General features: G+C 56.0%; 1 protein-coding gene across 7 annotated transcripts in view; it reads right to left on the reverse strand.

Moving 5' to 3' along the window:
* Positions 1-16287, reverse strand: part of DLG3 (discs large MAGUK scaffold protein 3) — a 186803-nt gene that overhangs the window by 27170 nt on the left and 143346 nt on the right. For 6 of the 7 annotated variants that reach the window (XM_067547973.1, XM_067547972.1, XM_067547975.1 and 3 more), the window contains 4 exons: positions 12822-12936; positions 3035-3211; positions 1651-1726; positions 792-891 (listed from right to left, as the gene is read on the reverse strand). In XM_067547973.1, the coding sequence (XP_067404074.1) occupies positions 792-891; positions 1651-1726; positions 3035-3211; positions 12822-12936 (468 nt within the window). The remainder of the gene's footprint in view (positions 1-791; positions 892-1650; positions 1727-3034; positions 3212-12821; positions 12937-16287) is intronic. The other variant, XM_067547978.1, reaches the window with a different exon arrangement.

Genomic DNA, 16287 nt, shown 5'->3' on the forward strand with positions numbered 1-16287 from the left:
GTGAAAGGATGAAGACACCAAAGAGATGAGCACACGCCAAGCAGGTCTCCATCGCCCGGAGGCGGGACAGAAACACAAGCCCTGGCCAGAGGCAGCTGGACTGGCAGCAGCTGGGTGAGGCTGGGAGTTTAGCACTAGAGAAGGGATGAGACAGCAGGAGAGAACAGCAGAGATGTCCCCTTCTCTACAGGCAGGCAGCACTGGGCTGGCTTTGCCCAGTGGCAGAGATCCGCACAGTTGGCTCCTTTTGTTCTACGCCCAGATATCCACAATCTATCCCTATAATCTCAGACATGGCTGGGATGGGCAGGCCCAACTTGAGTGCCCGCGTCCCTGGAACCGGCACAGCTTCGGAGGAGAGGGAAAGACAGGACTCATCTTCCACCATTGGTAGGCAGCGGGGGAAGAAGCCAGCAGACAACACTCTGTCCCAGAGTCTCCTGAGCTTGGGAAACCATCCCAGGCTCTGGCTCCGTATCTCAGTACGGATGGGAAGCCCAGGGACACTCTGGAAGGTACAGCCAGAGCTTGGTAAGCAGTGCAGAGGGACTCACTGTGCCTAGAGCAAGTCCCACCCTGCCTCTGCCGGCTTCCAGTTCCAACCAAGGAGACGCAGACAGTTCTCAAAGGGGCGGTTTGCAATGTGGCCCAGTGCAAAGGGATTCTCAGCTGTTCTGAACGCAGGCTCTTCGGCGAGGGAAGGGCACTCCGCCCAGCCTGCTGCCCAGGAAGCAGGTGCTGGGTTTTGGTTGGATTGCGCACTTTGCCCTCTCTGCCCAGCTGCTACTTACGTTCCTGTCCGCTGCTCTCCTGGGCCAGGTTCTCTTTGCTCTTGTAAAATGGAAACTTTCGGGAGAGGCGGAAACTCTTTTTACGTTTCGTTTTGATCAACTGTGAAGAACATGGAGATGGAAGGGAGGACAGAAAAAACAATGGCGTTTTAACGCATGCAAGAAAAATTAAAATGAAGAGACAATGATGCTCTGTGGCAGGGTAATTACCCATAAATGAAATCATGGAGATTACATGAAAACTGTAATGCAGGAGAAAAATTAAGTGTGGAGAAAAATGTTTTAGGGATGGTGGAATGTCGACTACACAATCTGCTTTGCACAGCAGTGAGGCCACGTCCCTCCCAGTCCCCCTTCCCTGTCTGAAGTATTGTTTATAACCAGCGTGCTCGGACCTCCACCCTCCCACCTTGAGAAGTTACATGCGCCTGCACCAGAAGGCTCCAGATCAGTTCCAGCCAGCCAGGGCCTTTGGCGACACACCTTTTGCTCACTTGTGATCTAGGGTCGACCACTAGCTTATGAGGTCACCTGCAGGATCACAGGGAGGTTCTGCTGCAAGCTTGAGTGTCTTTGCCCAGATCTCCTGGCCCACCCCCGGCTGCCGTCTCTGTAGATCTGTAGCCAAAACCCCTGCACACAGGGAGAGGATCCACGCTGCAGTTTGAACAGAAGCCTACGAAGCAGCTCAGCCACACGCACCGTGAGTCCCACCAGTCTCACCTGCTCTCTGTTCAGGTAACACACTGGCTGTCACACCTGAGTCAGAAGTGTTACCGAACACTGGACTTGGACTTGACTTGCCCCCTCCGCCTCCGGCCATGCCCAGCACCCCTCTGCGCTCCAGCTCTGTACTTACCCTGTTGGACTCAATCATCCCAGTCCGGGCATGGAACTTCACTGTTTTCAATCGAGCGCGCTCCTTCTTTTCCACCCTGATTAAAGTCAAGAGAGAAATCCCTAGTTCTTGTGTGTGCAGCCAGCGGCCCTGCCCCGTCCGCTCCATACGATGCCTGCTGAGCTACCTCGGCGGGCAAGAACGGGCACAGAGGGTCACCTGCATCCCCCTGGCCACAGCCCCACCTATGGAATAGAGCTCTCTCTCTGGGACCCCAGCCACCACACCTGGAGCTGATGGCGCTACCTGTAGGGAGAGAACACGCAGAGGCGGCTCTGGGCCATCGATCAGCTCCCGCTGTTCCTGGTTGCGACACCCGAAACCCCTGTGGTCACCCTGATTGTTTAATGCAGAATGTGTCACGCGAGACTTTCAAACGCTCATGATGCTCTGAGCATTATTATTCTAGTGATACGTTTGTTGCAATGTCAGGTGTGTAGTTATGAGGAGCGATCAGGGTGAAGACACAGAAAGCCTTTCCCCTCCCCCCGGAGCTCGGAACGGGTCCCAACCCCTTCCCCAGACAACCTCTGCATGCGGAACAGGTTCCACTAGAGGCTGATCTCTGCCCCCGGCACTGGAAAGCTGTCCAAGGGACAGTCTCTCTGCCGACTAGGACCCTTCCCCGCCCCACACCCGGCAGCTCTGGTTCTGTCCCTGCAGCAAGCAGAGCCTACTTGCTGGACCCCTGCACGACCCAACTGCTCTGCCTAGTGACAGAGGGGAGCAAAACGTCAGCTCCCGTCTCACCCACCCCAGCATCTGTCCAGATGTGAAACTCTCAGACACCACAGGACAGGCCGAGCTGTGGTTAGCAGGTTCCTCCTCTCTCTGGGCTCTGCGGTTTCACACTGGGTGGACGTGGCTCACAAACAGACCCGCAGTGGCACACAAGGCCCGGGCTGCATGCGTCTGGCACCCAGAGCCTTGAGCTCCTCAGGGACTAGCAGGCTGAGGACGACCCACCACGTTTCAGCCATGGCAGAGTCAGACTCTCACCCGGTTTGACAGAGCCAAGTGCTCCCCTTCCCTCCCCTCCGCTCCCCTCCTCGGCGGCTCCTCAGGGCAAATCACAATCCAGGCCACTTCAGGGGCCAGGGCCTCCCTGCAGCCCTATCAAACCACCCTGCTGCCCACTCCCTCGTGTCGTCGACGGGGCCCAGCCCTACAGGGGCCCAGCCCGAGCCTCCTCCTGGCAGCTGCCAGCGGGGTGGGTGACACGCACATGCACATGGGGCTGGGAGTCGCCGAAGCAGATCCATGCAGTGCCACGTCCCTGCACTTGGCCAGGTTCGTGCATTGACAGGGCGAGGGGACGGCGGCCGCAGGCTGCAGGCACGCTCACCTTTTCTTGCTGGGGATGACCCCAATCTGTTCACTTTCTCCGTGGGGGGTGACGAGTCTCGCCTGCCACCACTCGTCATCGGATGCGTTGATAACATGCAGAATGTCCCCATAGGAGAAGCTGAGCCCCTGGCTCGGCAGACAGCTGTCCCGGGTCCTGTCGTAGTCGAACAGGGCTCTGCAAAGGAAGAGGAGGAGACGTGAGACCCTCCCCTGCTGACAAAGGCACAGGCTACTCCGGCAGCGAATCCGTCATGTCCCGCTGCTCCCGGAAAGCAGGTGGATCAGCCCAGGGCAGGAGAACAGGCCGCAGGAACGGGACGGCCTCATTCCATAGCCCCGCTGGGGCTGGGCCAGGAGCCCCAAGGGAAGCTGACCAGGGTGGAGCTACACGGTTGGGATCCTCAGTAACAAGCTCATTCCCTATTCGGGCCGGCTCTGCTGTGAGAACCCCTCCCAGCTTGAGACACTGCCCCAGCAAACAGAACCCGTCTGCATGAGCCCAGACACGCACATGGTGAGCCATCTCCTGGGCGAGTGCTACCCAGCCACCATCGAATTGGAGGCCCCTCGCCATTTCCCCCTCCATTTCAGCCCAAACCACAGGGACCCTCTGTCCAATGCTGCCTTCCTCTGTGCAGAGCAAAGGGAGGCCAGAGATGGGAGCAATATGATGGAAAGATAAGTCCTGCAAGCTTCTAGGACCTCTGGTTTCCTAGTAACAGAGTAGGTGGGTTTATTTAACCTGGCAGGGTCTCTGACTACCCAGAACTCCTCAAGCAGTTTCAGGCCTAAACAATGTTAATGCTAAAACATCTGCATTGTCCACATGCACTTGGGCTTCCCTCTGCTTGGGAAGATGGGAACACTCACTCTAGACAGTCATCCCGGAGTTTCCCTTGCTGATGAAGTGTCACCCCAGGTCAGACCTCAGGGACTCCTACCACATGGTGAGGTGTTGTTCTCAATCAGGAGAGAAGCGGAGCCCGCACAGAGCAGGTAACCATGTGCTGGTAGACATGACAACGCCTGGTGAAGTAGTAACCAGCGGAGGCTGCTAGACCAAGGAGGCGGGAAAGAGAAAAAGCAGCTGGGGGAGGCCAAGAGTCAGATTTATCAAATTCCTGTCCATCAGATGAACACGCCCTCAAGGTGCACACAGACAAAGGCTCCAATTCCGGAGATACCCGAATCATGGACCAAAGATCCCAAACGTAGGCATCAGCTGTCACTGACGGCGTTCATCCTGGGGGGCTGCTCTCCAGCCTGCCTTGTCAGACAAGGGGGGACACACAACTTCTGAAGACACGTCTTACTTTGTAGCTTTTTGAATTAATTTTCTTAGTTAATTTGCTTCCTGCTCTTGGTGGTCTACCAGCAGGAGGCGGTGTTGAGCTCCTTCTATCTCAGCCCAGATTTTCTCGATGGAGTTCCTGATAAAAGGAAGCACATCTCCTCCCTCTCTTTCAGGGAGACCCACTGTCCTCAGGTTCCTTCCTCTTGCTCTATCATCCAGGCCTGTCCATTCTTCCTTGATCCAGTCATTTCAATTTGTTTTTCACCGATTCGATCTGCAGCTGAAGATTCTCTACCTTCAGGGCCCCAGATACCGCCGAATTTCTCGAAAAAGTCATTCTCCAAACCAGACCAGTTACACTCACTCTTTCATACAGAAAACACACAGGCCTTTTTGCATGTCTATGAACATCTTCTGTATTGCAGCAAGAGGGTTTTCCCCATCACTGCCTTGGGCCCAGCAGGGCTGGGAAGGACCCAGGCCACATCAGAGCTGTCACTCCCACACCTGCTTCCTTCCCCCCGGTCTGGAGAAGCTGCTATTTAACATTTTGAATGGGATGAAATCAGTCCTTAGGATGGCTTTCCGCACCTGATGAGCTGATCTGTGGAGTGAGCAGCCCTCTGGCCCACCTACAGCACAGGACCTCTCCTTCTGCAGGTTTTAATCCCTACCCTTACTGTGACATGCTGCATGCGAAGCAGGAAAAGGCAAATAGCTGTAACCTACATTGTGTGCGCAATGATTAACTGACAGAACTTTACTGGAGCAGTAAAGCTGAAAGGTGCACGCCAAGGATGCACAGTTAAAACACAGGACAGATCAATGAATATCCAAATACACTCACACTCATGCAGTCTCCTGGATACAGTGTAAAATATCTCAGTGTACATTGAAAAGCAACTTCAGCTCTTGCCTCTGCTCAGCTTCAATCTGCCAGTGTCCAACACCCACTCGTCCTGCATCATAAACCTGCCCAAAATCGGGGACCGCAGTTGGTTGCTCTCCATACGTAGCCCACAGACTGTCCTCCAGTTCACACTGCCCACTACTAGCCAGATTCCCCACTCCCCACATGTAGACCACACTTGACCTTCTGCTAACTCAACTATCCACTGCAAGCAAAGAGACCACGCTCGATTACATCGTATGCTTCATGTGTATTCCAGAAACAGCGTCCTCCCCCAAGGACGCAGAAAACCCAGTCTAACAGTTGGGCAGGGAGGAGGGCACCAGTGTTCTCTCCTTATTTGCCCTTTGGATGCGAGTCAGACCCCTCTACACCCAACAATCTGTCCCCATGTAGGCTGCCTTCACCAAGCCAGGCTAGTACAGTGCTTATTTCGCCAAGAGGTGAGCAGGGAACTGACAGGCCTGCAGAACGTATTAACCTTTCATCTGTAAGCAGTGATTTCAGGAGTTTCTAGAGTTGTGGTTAAATGCCTGGTAGATGGAGAGGGATAGAGACATGAACAGGTCAGGCCATTGGCAGAATTTACACTGACATTTTACGTGTGTACATTTTATTTCAGAGATGGTGGGAACGACACGTATTTATTTATCTCCCGTCCCTTCACCACTCCTTTCCACACTTGTAAAGGCCTCCTTCTCAAACAGTTTAGTTCATGCACGTCAGTTACAAAGCAGGAGTTCCAGCCTTAATATTTGCCAGCAGCTATACAATTAAAACAAAGATTGATCCTCCAAGGAAAAGGAACAGCAGCACTTTTTCTATCCAAGTTCCGAGGGGCGTGAAGAGAGGACTTCCAACGAACCCAAGCCACAGCCTGATCTGGGGAGCTGCTCCCGAGTGGCTCCACACATGGCTAGTTTTTAAATGACCTCAAATCTCAAACCAGCATGACCTGCTCCCTTCACACAGAAACATACATTCTGCCACAAATGCAGCACTACAAGTGAACAGGCATGGCATGTGCCACACGTGGCTACTGAATAGAGACTGGAAGCCTGGCTTTACAGCCGCCTTCACTCAAGCTAGAGGAAAGATCAGTTACCTGGCATTATAAGAGGACCCTTATGTTCACTCCAGGTTGGAACTAGCTCCTCGCTTCCTGTGACCGGGCAGGATCTGACCCTGGAGACGTATCTGGGGGCACGAGCAGAGACTGGTTTGTCTGTGGCTCATGGAGGTCCCAGTGGGCTGCAGTAGTTGTGCCAGGGTTTCCCACACGAGTCCAGCCTGTCTGTGGTCAGGAGGGCCCTGTCTGTCCCTCAGGGGCACCCCAGCTGGTATCTGCTGACCCAGTGACTAAGGTGTGCAGAACTCTGCTGAGCCAGCGCAGTCACTGGGGAGGGAGCCAGGTTCTAGTCTGTCTCACACCCCATCCTTGGCTTCACTGGTCACGTTCTGGCTGCAGAATCTTTATTCCCAAAGAGCAGGACCAGGTCTCAGCAGGAAAGATCCAGGCCCAACTCGTCACCCAAGAAAAACCTGAGGCTCTAGCAATCGAGACACAAACTGTCTCTCAGTACAGAGCCATTCCTCGGAGGAGACCTGGGACCGCAGGGCGCTCACAGGCCCTTTCAAAATTGGAGCCAGCAACTTCAGATGCCATCTCAGATTTGCATCCTTGAAAGGAAGCCTCATGCTGTGTTTGGAGAGAAATTCCTCAGGATCCACCCCAGCAACACCCTCTGCTCCGACCGCGAGCAGGGAAGCCAGGTAGAGAGGCAGAATTGAATCAGACGTCACTGGCCTGTACCCAGCCACCTGTGTGACACTCACCCCTGCTCTAGCCAGCCTGGTGCAGTGGTGCTGCATCGTCAGGAAAACCCTTCGGGGCACCTGGGATTTGGCACTTTGCTGGTCAACGTTGAGGCAAAGGAAAAAAGATTTCCATGTACAGCTCCTTCACATAGCTACTGCCGCACAAACAGGCTGAGGTGAGCGAGTGAGCATTTCTAAAACTGCTGGACTAGAGGGGAGGGGATAATGCACTTCAACATGCCAGGCTAAATCTGGAAGCAAAAGCCGCTTGTCCTGGGATTCTGGCACCATCTGACACCAGCAAGATAAGAAATCTGGGGATCTCTACTGTGGACACCGCTTTCACTCAGTGTTGAGCACACCCACAGCGGACAGCACCCATCTACACTAAAACCAGAGGAGCAACATTAGAGGGTGGGGGTGGAGGAACTTCAGAAAATCCCAGCAGAGCCACGGCTTACTGGCTTTGTCCAGCCCTGTCTGTCCCCCAGGAGAACATTCCTAACTTGTTAGGCAACAACGGGCCAGCCACATCTGCAAACAAACTCCTTTTTTGTTAGCAGTGAACTCCAGACTAGAAACTCAAGTCCAGGTGTCAGGTGTAGGGGGGGAGAGCCAACCGCAGAACACGACAGGTCCTTCTAGCTAAGGGCACTTCATCCACCAGGAGGAGGAACTTTTGAAGCCAGTGGATTAGGGCCGTGTGGGGCTGACAGGGCCTGCTTGGGAGCAGAGCGATTAGCAATATGAAGAGATGGCAAGAGCCCAGGAGAACTGGTCCAGCAGGTTCAAGAGTAAACACAGGCTGCGTCCTTGAGCATTCCCTCAGCCTCCAGCCTGTGAACTCCTGCACACGGAGCATGCGCACGCAAACCCAAAAGGCTCTAACTCTGAACGGCAGGGAGCTAGGGAGCTGGCGGTGTGTTAGCTACCACGGGGGAGTTAGCTCCGCAGAAGCCATGCATTTTTAGTTGCAGTGTAGACTTGCCCTGACTGCATCCATGTGAGATCACCCAATGCATGGTCAACACAGTGCCCTTGGGAGAGCCGGGCAGCATTCAGAAGAGCTGCTGTGGCCCAGAGAGCAGCTGTGTGCAAACAACAGCCCTACTCCCCTGGTGTGTCTGAGGCCCTGCCGCACCAGCACAGCCTGGGGAAAAGGGAACTGGATTCCAGGCTGGCTCGAAGATGAACCCAACTGCCCGATCTACCTGCCTGTCATATTCCCAACGTGTCCCTCACTTGCTCTCTCAACAGTTAATTAGTCTAATTAGTCCAAAGAAGGCCAGGCACTGATGGGAACGGCTGCACACTTCGTGCTCTGCAGCAGAGACAGGAATCACTTTGGGGAGAGTTTGAGGCCAAAAGATCCATCCAGGTATCGCTGAGAGCAGCGCCTGGCCTGCAGAATGCGTGTTCCCGGCCAGCCAGGAGAAGGAAAGCAGCCCACGGGCTCCGGGGAGTTGAACGCTGGCAGCTAGAAGCTGAGCTGCCAATGGAGTTTCTCCAGTGTGGCGCTGGCAAGCGGACGCAGAACGTGGAGATGCCCTCGAAGGCCCAGCCTAGGGGAGGTGCACATACTGCCTCGCAGGCGAACAGGTGCATGCTCACTGCAGATCAAGCTGGGATGCTGTTCTAACACGTGCCTTCTGCAGGCACAGGAGGCCCCAGTCTCTGCGGTCAGGCACCTGGGGACAGGGAGGAGACCTGTGAGACCAGGCTGCATGGCCCTCTCCTTGAGTGCCGGAAGGAAGGGGGTGGCAGGGAACCAGACCCCATTCTGGAAACGAGCTGCCTCGTGTCTAGGATTAAAGCAGCCCCATGGAGAGCACCCACAGCAGTGCTCCACAAATGGGCATGACCCTGCACACTCAGACAGGCCCCGGACATACACACAGCACAGCTTAAGGCCGCACGCCACCATTTCCAAACCTGATTAGTGATTTTGGGTGCCCTATTGGGGCCTTTGCAGAGTCTCGAATTCTTGGGGAAGGGGAAGGGAGCTGGTGGGGAGCTCAGTGCTTCCCGAAAACCAGCCCCCGGAGGGAGTCAGGATAAAAGTCATGGCCCCAGAATGCATGCAAGGCTGCCCCGCTCTGCAAGTGACTGGAATCTCCAAAGCCAGCCCTGGGGGGAGGCCAGGCACCCTAGAAGGAAGCCACTCTCTTTAGGTGCACTGCATTGCCAGACTGGACCTATGGGCCATCCAGCTCAGTACCCCACTCCTGAGAGCAGCTCAGTGCCAGAGGACCCTGGACATCTGTTAGGATCTGGTCTTTGGAGTGGGGCCAGAAATTAGAGCATTCCATGTAGCGAGAGGGCGATGGCAGGGACGTCACAGCTGGCTGGCCCCAGTTCCATGGACATGAGTGTGTTTTCAGTCTATTTCCCGGCCCAGGTGAAACCTTATCCAGTATCTCTGGAGTCAGTTCAGATGCTCTTTGCCTCCTGGCATAGGGGCGTGGCGGCATCCCAGGAGTCTATTTACAAGGACCTGCATTTCACTGGGGGAAGGAGGGGCCAGCAATGTCCATTGAACTATGGCACAGTCACATTAGCTTAACCAAGAGCCGGTTTAAGGGGTGACCATTACAGGCTGTCAGTACCTATGTGGGGAACAAGTATTTAATAACAGTCTCTTCAATCCAGCAGAGACAGGGCCACCGTGATCCAACAGCTGGAAGCTGACGCTGGACAATCCCAGACTGCCAATCAGGCACACATTTTTGATAGAGAGTAATTATCATTGGAACGATTTCCTGAGATTCAGGATGGAGTCGCCATCACTGACCACTTCAAAAACAAGACGGGCTGGTTCCCGAAGAGCTGTACTCTGGGAATGACTGGGGGCAGGTCTCTGGCCTGTTACACGGCAAGTCAGATCAGATGATCTCAACGGTCCCTTCTGGCCTTGGGATCGATGGATCCATAGATCAGCTCTCCAGAGAGGCAGGCACTTGTGTGCAGCCGACGCTCTGGGATATCCACAGCCGGGAATGCAGGTGTGCTCATCTCAGGAATAGGTGTTTACTTCCTGCTCTACAAGACAGTCTGCAAGCGCTTCCTGCACTGATGTCACGCCATGCACTGCCGGTCTGCCTAAGGCAGTTTAGAGCAAGCCTTGTAATTACCGTCCTGTCCGCAGCACGACAGCTCAACCAGTTTCAGCTGAATCGTGCTCGAAACTACCCCACCCAGAAGGGCTGGGGCAGGGCTCTTTGAGACAGGTGTAAAACGGCTTTTAGACGTGTGGTCGCAAACCACAGGAACCACTGACAGTCTACTATCACACATGGTCAGCCGGCCAGCCCCCAATGAGAGCGGTCAGAGGTGAGATGAGGCAGGGGCAGGCCGAGGTTACAAATCATGCCTGAAAGGGATGCTTCGCCACTGAAATCACTCGGGCCTGCATGCATCCCAGGAGGAAGAAGTGGGCTGGTCACTGAGCCACATCAGACGGACAGCCCTTACCAGATGTGGGACGGACATTCTCCAGCTCCTGTCCGGCCCAAGGGGACGCTGCAAGACCTCCCTGCAGGCCTCATATCTGGTGGGGGGCAGCTCTACGCAGACAGAGAACAGGACAGGCTGAGGGGGACAGGCTCCAGTAAATGCAGCTTCCTCTCCTTGCCCCTTCCCCAATGCCCCAGGCAGTGCTGGCGAGCAGTGAGAGGGAGAGACACTTCCCACTATGCACCATCACTAAGGGATCCAACCTGCCTCCCACTGGCTGAGCACCCCAGGGGACAGGGAAGGTGTCACGGCCCAGCTCAACACCCAGACCCAGACGGCGATACCGCACCCCACCAGCCCCATGAGCAGACCCCCTTGCTTGCCGCCACCCTCACTTCAGTGTGCCTCTGTCAGTAAATACAAGCACTGCTGTGCTAAGACACCCCGCCCCCCATTGCCTTGTTGCCACCTGCAGCTCAGTTCAGACTCACAGCGTTGGAGGGTGACAGCATTAGCAAGGCACGGGGATACCCGTGGGTGCACCCAGCCACAGCTTACTCAGCACCAGCACTGCACATTTTAATTACAAGCCTGTGGGCGATTATTAGAGACAGGCTGCTAGCCAGGGTCCCTCCGGGGTGGAACCAGCACTCCTTCCCGGCTTCTCCCATAGCTGGAGCTCCACAAGCCAGCGAGAGCCCTACACAGGACCCCAGGCCGAAGGCTTTCCTGGGAGTTCTCCCCAGGCTATGGTACGAAAGCAGGCAGAGACCATGGATTAGACCCACTAGAAGAACTGGCCCCCCCTTGGCTCAGTGACAGGCCAGGACTGTCTCTGCAGAGGGGCTCCCCAGTCACAGGACAGAACAGGAAAAGCCTGTCACTCTCTGCACACGGAGAAAGCAGCCTTTACGGCAGCCGGCAGATCCCCCTACTACTGGGAAGCCTGCTTTGAGCCAGAGGCCCGTGCCCCCCCGCAGCACAGATAATGCTGGGTGGAGATTTGTGGAGTTATTTTAATTAGCAAGTTAAAAAACACTGAGTCACTCACGCAGCTTGTGGTCTAGAGAGGTGGCGGCATGGCAGGGATCCCTGGAAGGGGAGCTCACAGCTGTGACAGGGACCCCCCTGGGGGGGATAAAGGGTTTAACTCCACTTAACTCAGGATATGGATCCCCCCTGCTGGAGCCAGCCGAAATGCCACTGATTGCCAAGATGAGCTCTGGAGGTTTTACACCATCCAGAGGCATCCACAGCCGGCCTCTGCCTGAGCGGGGCTGACTGGTCAGGTGCACCCGAGCTGGCCTGCTACACTAAACAAGCTAAGACGTGTGCCCAGTGGCCTGCTTGCCCTCCCAGCCCCAAGTGCCTCTGATGGGAAACCGCAGGGCGCAGATCTCGGACCTCAGAATTCCAGGTCATGGCTCACTCCAGCCCCTGGCAGCCTCCCATTCCCTTCTGGTCTTTTTAGTCCCAAATGGCCCACTCCCTGGAGAGTGAGACAATGCTGCCGTGTGCCTGGGTCTGCCTCGGGCCCTGTGCAGAGAGAACCAGCACAGAGCGTGGTGCATCTGAACAGAGAGGGAACTAGAGATTCAAAGCAATGCACAGATGATCTCAGTGCAGCATTAGGCCTGGTATTAAAGGCACCAAAGTCACAGCTCCCACAGAAACACGCACAGGGGCTCTGTCCCAGGGGTTAGAACGAGGCAAACACTGGACTCGGCACAGGACCTAGGCGAGGCTCTGGGGAAGCCGGAGCGCTGGGTTGAATTGTTAAGCTATGAGCTTGCATTTACGCTCTATTTCCCCTCACCAGGCAGAGTCATGGGGACCAGAGACATTTCTAGGAAAGTATGTTCGTTTGAGCAGCCACGTCCTTCCTCCCTGGGTTAGGGAGGGTGACGCAGCTCATGGCAGAACCGCGTGTGGCAGCCAACTTCTGCTCAGGCCGGGCAAGCAGGCTCAGAGCCGGGATCTAAGCTGGAAGGGCCTCACACCGAGGAGATCACACACAGGTCCGGTGTCTCCAGGGGCAGGCAGAGCACCCAGGACACTTGGCTGCAGCAGGGGAGGGGCATGTCACCAGACAGAACGGCCCCACGCTGCAGTTTACCAAGGCAAGGCTTGGGGTGAAATCTTGGCCCAATGAAGTCAATGGGAGTTTCGCCATTTGCTTCCGTTGGGCCAGGATTTCACCCTTGGCATCTGAAGTAGGCCACCCATAAGCCAGAGCTCACCAGCCATGGAGTGGGAGTTCCCTGCAGCCCCTCTCATGGCCCTAAAAAATGGGGCGGAGGTGCGTCTTACCGGACGTAGAGAGATCTCTTCTCGCTTGTGCGGAGCGAGCCAGACCCAGAGCTCATGCTGCTGTTCATCATTTGTTCTCTCAAGTCGTGGATCTTCGATTCGAAGCGGCTGTACTCTGCAGAGAGAGGAACGGTTAGTGAAGGGAGGGAGCTGGCCTGTCATCCCCTCCCAAACCACCCCAGTCTCGCAGAGCGGAGAGCCAGAAAGCATGTTACCCGGTGAAATACGCTCCACAGGAAGGAGGCAGCTGCAGCCTAGCTGGAGAGAACAAAGCTCCTCTCGGAGCCAGACAGGCCAAGGGGGGATGATACGGCAGCCCCCAAACCAGACCCATCTCTGCTCAGATGGGGTGCACACGAGGTGCTGGCGTGGCGCACACAGAGCGGGCACTGCCTCCGTGTCCCCAAATCTAGTCTAACCACAAAGACACTAGTTCTCGGGGGCGGGGCGGGAGCCCCGCTGGCTGCCATCCCTGAGCACAGACTGTGTCGCTCGAGCACAAACGAGAAACCACCCCTGCTGTGCAGCACCCGCTGCAGATACGAGAGCCGAGCAGCGGATCCGTCTGCTGCTGTCCTGCTCAGAAAGCTCCCAGCAGGCGCGTGGGCCTGGCCACTCTCACACCTGACCCCTTTCCAGTGCGGTGACGGCCCCAGCTGGAGCAGGGGGGCTGCACAGCGTTTCCTGAGCGCAAAGCACAGTGCCACAGAGAACGACCCTTTTGGAACCAGGCATCCTGGCGCGGGACCAGCCGGCCTGCGGCAGGAACGTCAGGAGCAGTTGTGCCCTCGGGGACGAGGCCAGAGCCCAGTGCGCGGGTCTCTCATCGCTACTCACCAGTAGCAGCGTGGACGCGTTACCGAAGCATGTAACAGGGCAGTGACCCATGTCAGTCGCTTGCTGCATTCCAGGCGGTGCCCAGATACTACGGCGAGATAAGAGCCTGGCGAGGATAAAGTCCTGCGCAGCCCTGCAAGCACAGCACTTCATGCTGCTCGCTGGAGCCAGGTCCACGCCCCACTTCCAAGGGCCCCCCTCCTCTGGAAGCAGCCCCCCAGCCTGTCCCTCGCCCCAAGGGGTGTCCGTGTGCACACAGGCAGCGGGGATGGGATCAAAGCTGAGCCTCCGCTCTAAAAGGCAGAAGGATGAACATGACAACTTCACTTCACGTCTCCCCCGCCCAAGAGCCGCAGAACAAGCTGAGCAGTAACTCACTGCTGGGGAGAGCGCCCGCAGTGAGCTGCTGACTACGTCACCCTCCCTGGAGAGGCTGAAAGACGGGGCGTTCCCAACACCTGCCGCTCCTCCTCCTCCCAGCTCCCTGGCAGACGCCAGGCTGACCTTCAGCTGGGTGGAAAGGTCAGGGAAGGGAGGCAGAGGGTGGAGCAAGGGTTCTGCTCACCAGACGCGGCTTGGAGAAAGTTTGTTCCTGTGCGGCTGAGATCACTGAGCAGCTGCGCTGCAGAGCGGGACTGAGACCACCTCCCCCAGACAGCAGGGCAGAAGGGCCACAGTGCTTCCTGTCAGGAGCGCCACCCCACACGCTCGGATTCTGCGGGAGAAGGAAGCTCCGGCGGGGGCAGCAAGGAAAGGAAGTCCCTGATCCAGCCACAGCAAAGCAAACACACACAATCACGCCCTGCTGGGATACCCAATCGCTAAGGGGAAGATTTTGTCACTTGTTTTTAGTAAAAGTCACAGACAATGAACAAAAATCCAGGGAAGCCCACAACCTGCCCGGGGGGCACTGACAGCCCACGCCCTACCATGGGGGGCAAGGGGGGGGGACTGACAGCTCCTCCAGCCCCACCTCTGCAGGCAGCAGTGGTTAAAGCCACAGAAGTCACAGAGGTCCATTCAAGTCCCGGAATCCGTGACCTCCGTGATGAAATCACGTCTGTACCAATAGCCCATGAGAGACAGACAGACAGACACCCACCCACCTCTCTCCAGCACAGCAGGCATTCCAGGGCAAACCTCTGCCCCGGTCATCCTTCGCGCTCAGGAGGGTTGTGCCCTTACCAGCGCATATATAGGTCCCGCCTGCTTCTCCCCAGTATGCAGGCACCATCAGCCGTACGTGGAGAACCAATACAACCACCCATTCTACCAGACGGAGCCAGAGCCCAGGAGCGAAACGCTGCCGTGGCAAAACCAAGCCTCATCCAGTGCCAAGCTGCCCTGGCTTGGTGGGGGCACAGCAGACGGAGCGTGCTCAGGTCATGGGGGGGAGGAGGAGCTCTATGGTTAGAGCCCTGCAAATCCACAGCTATCCACAGACCATTTCTTGCAGAGGGCGGATCGGATAGTCACGGAAGCCGGGACTTCTGGGGCAGGGCTGGAGCAAGCGAACGGCTGATCAGCTGTTTGGGGGGCAGGGGCTCTACAGCTGCTGGTGGGCCGCCAGCTCCAGAACAGCTGATGTGGAGATGCAGGTAACTCTAGAAGAGGGAGGGCGGATTGAGGGCCGGGTAAAAGTTTATTCCAGCGGACGCGGCTCCACAGGTTTGTCTCCGCACAGGGCTCTATGTATGGTTCAACCATCCTTTGGCTGATTCACAGAGCAGAGCTGCCTTCCTCGGCTGGGAGATCAATGCAAGACAAGATCTTGAGCAGGGCAGAGGGAGAGAAAACTGGAGTCAGGAACCAGTGAGAGAAGATGAAAAGTGAGGGACTCTCCAGGGCTGTGCATGGGGAGCAGGGGAAGAACCGCGTTTCCCAAGCCGAGTGCTGCTCCGTGACGAATTCTTCCTGCTTTGCAGCCGAGGCGCTACAAAGTCTGCTCTGTAGTGAGGGCTCTCCGGAGCTCCTCAGCAAGTGACGTCCTGCTGTTTTCTTCCATAGACGGTGGCACAGCTGCTGCGAGAGCTGCAGACATCCTTAGAAATGCACTAAGACCTGGAGCTCCAAGCAGAGCTGCTGCTCTGATCACTTGAAGAGGATGCCATTGCTTCCTGCAATGTAATTCAGACTCCGCATTTATCTCCCAGACACTCGCCCTCCGTTTGACAGCTCATGTTGCTACTGTCTCATATCTTTTGCTGCACCAGTTTCCTCCTCACAAAGTACTAATTCAGCCAAAAACGACAGTTGTAACACACACACGAGTCAGGAAATGCCAAAGACAGGAGCAATGTGAATCTAGGAATCCAATCTAAAAGAGAAAGACTGAAGAGTCATTTCAGGTCCTGCGCACGACCCCAGCCAACACGTGAGCTTTCACAGACGCGTTTTCCTTCTCTACGGCTGTGAGATCCCCACACAGACAACAGGGGAAGCCGTCGTACTGACCAGACACATGCTGTCTCACACAGGAAGCTCCCTGTGGACAGAAATATTTGTCCTCTTCTTTCAGTTTTCATGCCCCTGGTGTTACTTTAACATGCTTAGTTAAAAGTCACTGTATGGTAAGTGTGCTGATGGTCTGCCTTCAGTTGTGTCCCCCGTGCAGGTGCACTGATCGTGT

This window comes from Emydura macquarii, unplaced genomic scaffold (genome assembly GCF_026122565.2).
Source record: "Emydura macquarii macquarii isolate MOO-44397 ecotype Brisbane River unplaced genomic scaffold, CSIRO-AGI_Emac_v2 contig_1253, whole genome shotgun sequence".
In the NCBI taxonomy this organism is placed as follows: Eukaryota; Metazoa; Chordata; order Testudines; family Chelidae; genus Emydura; species Emydura macquarii.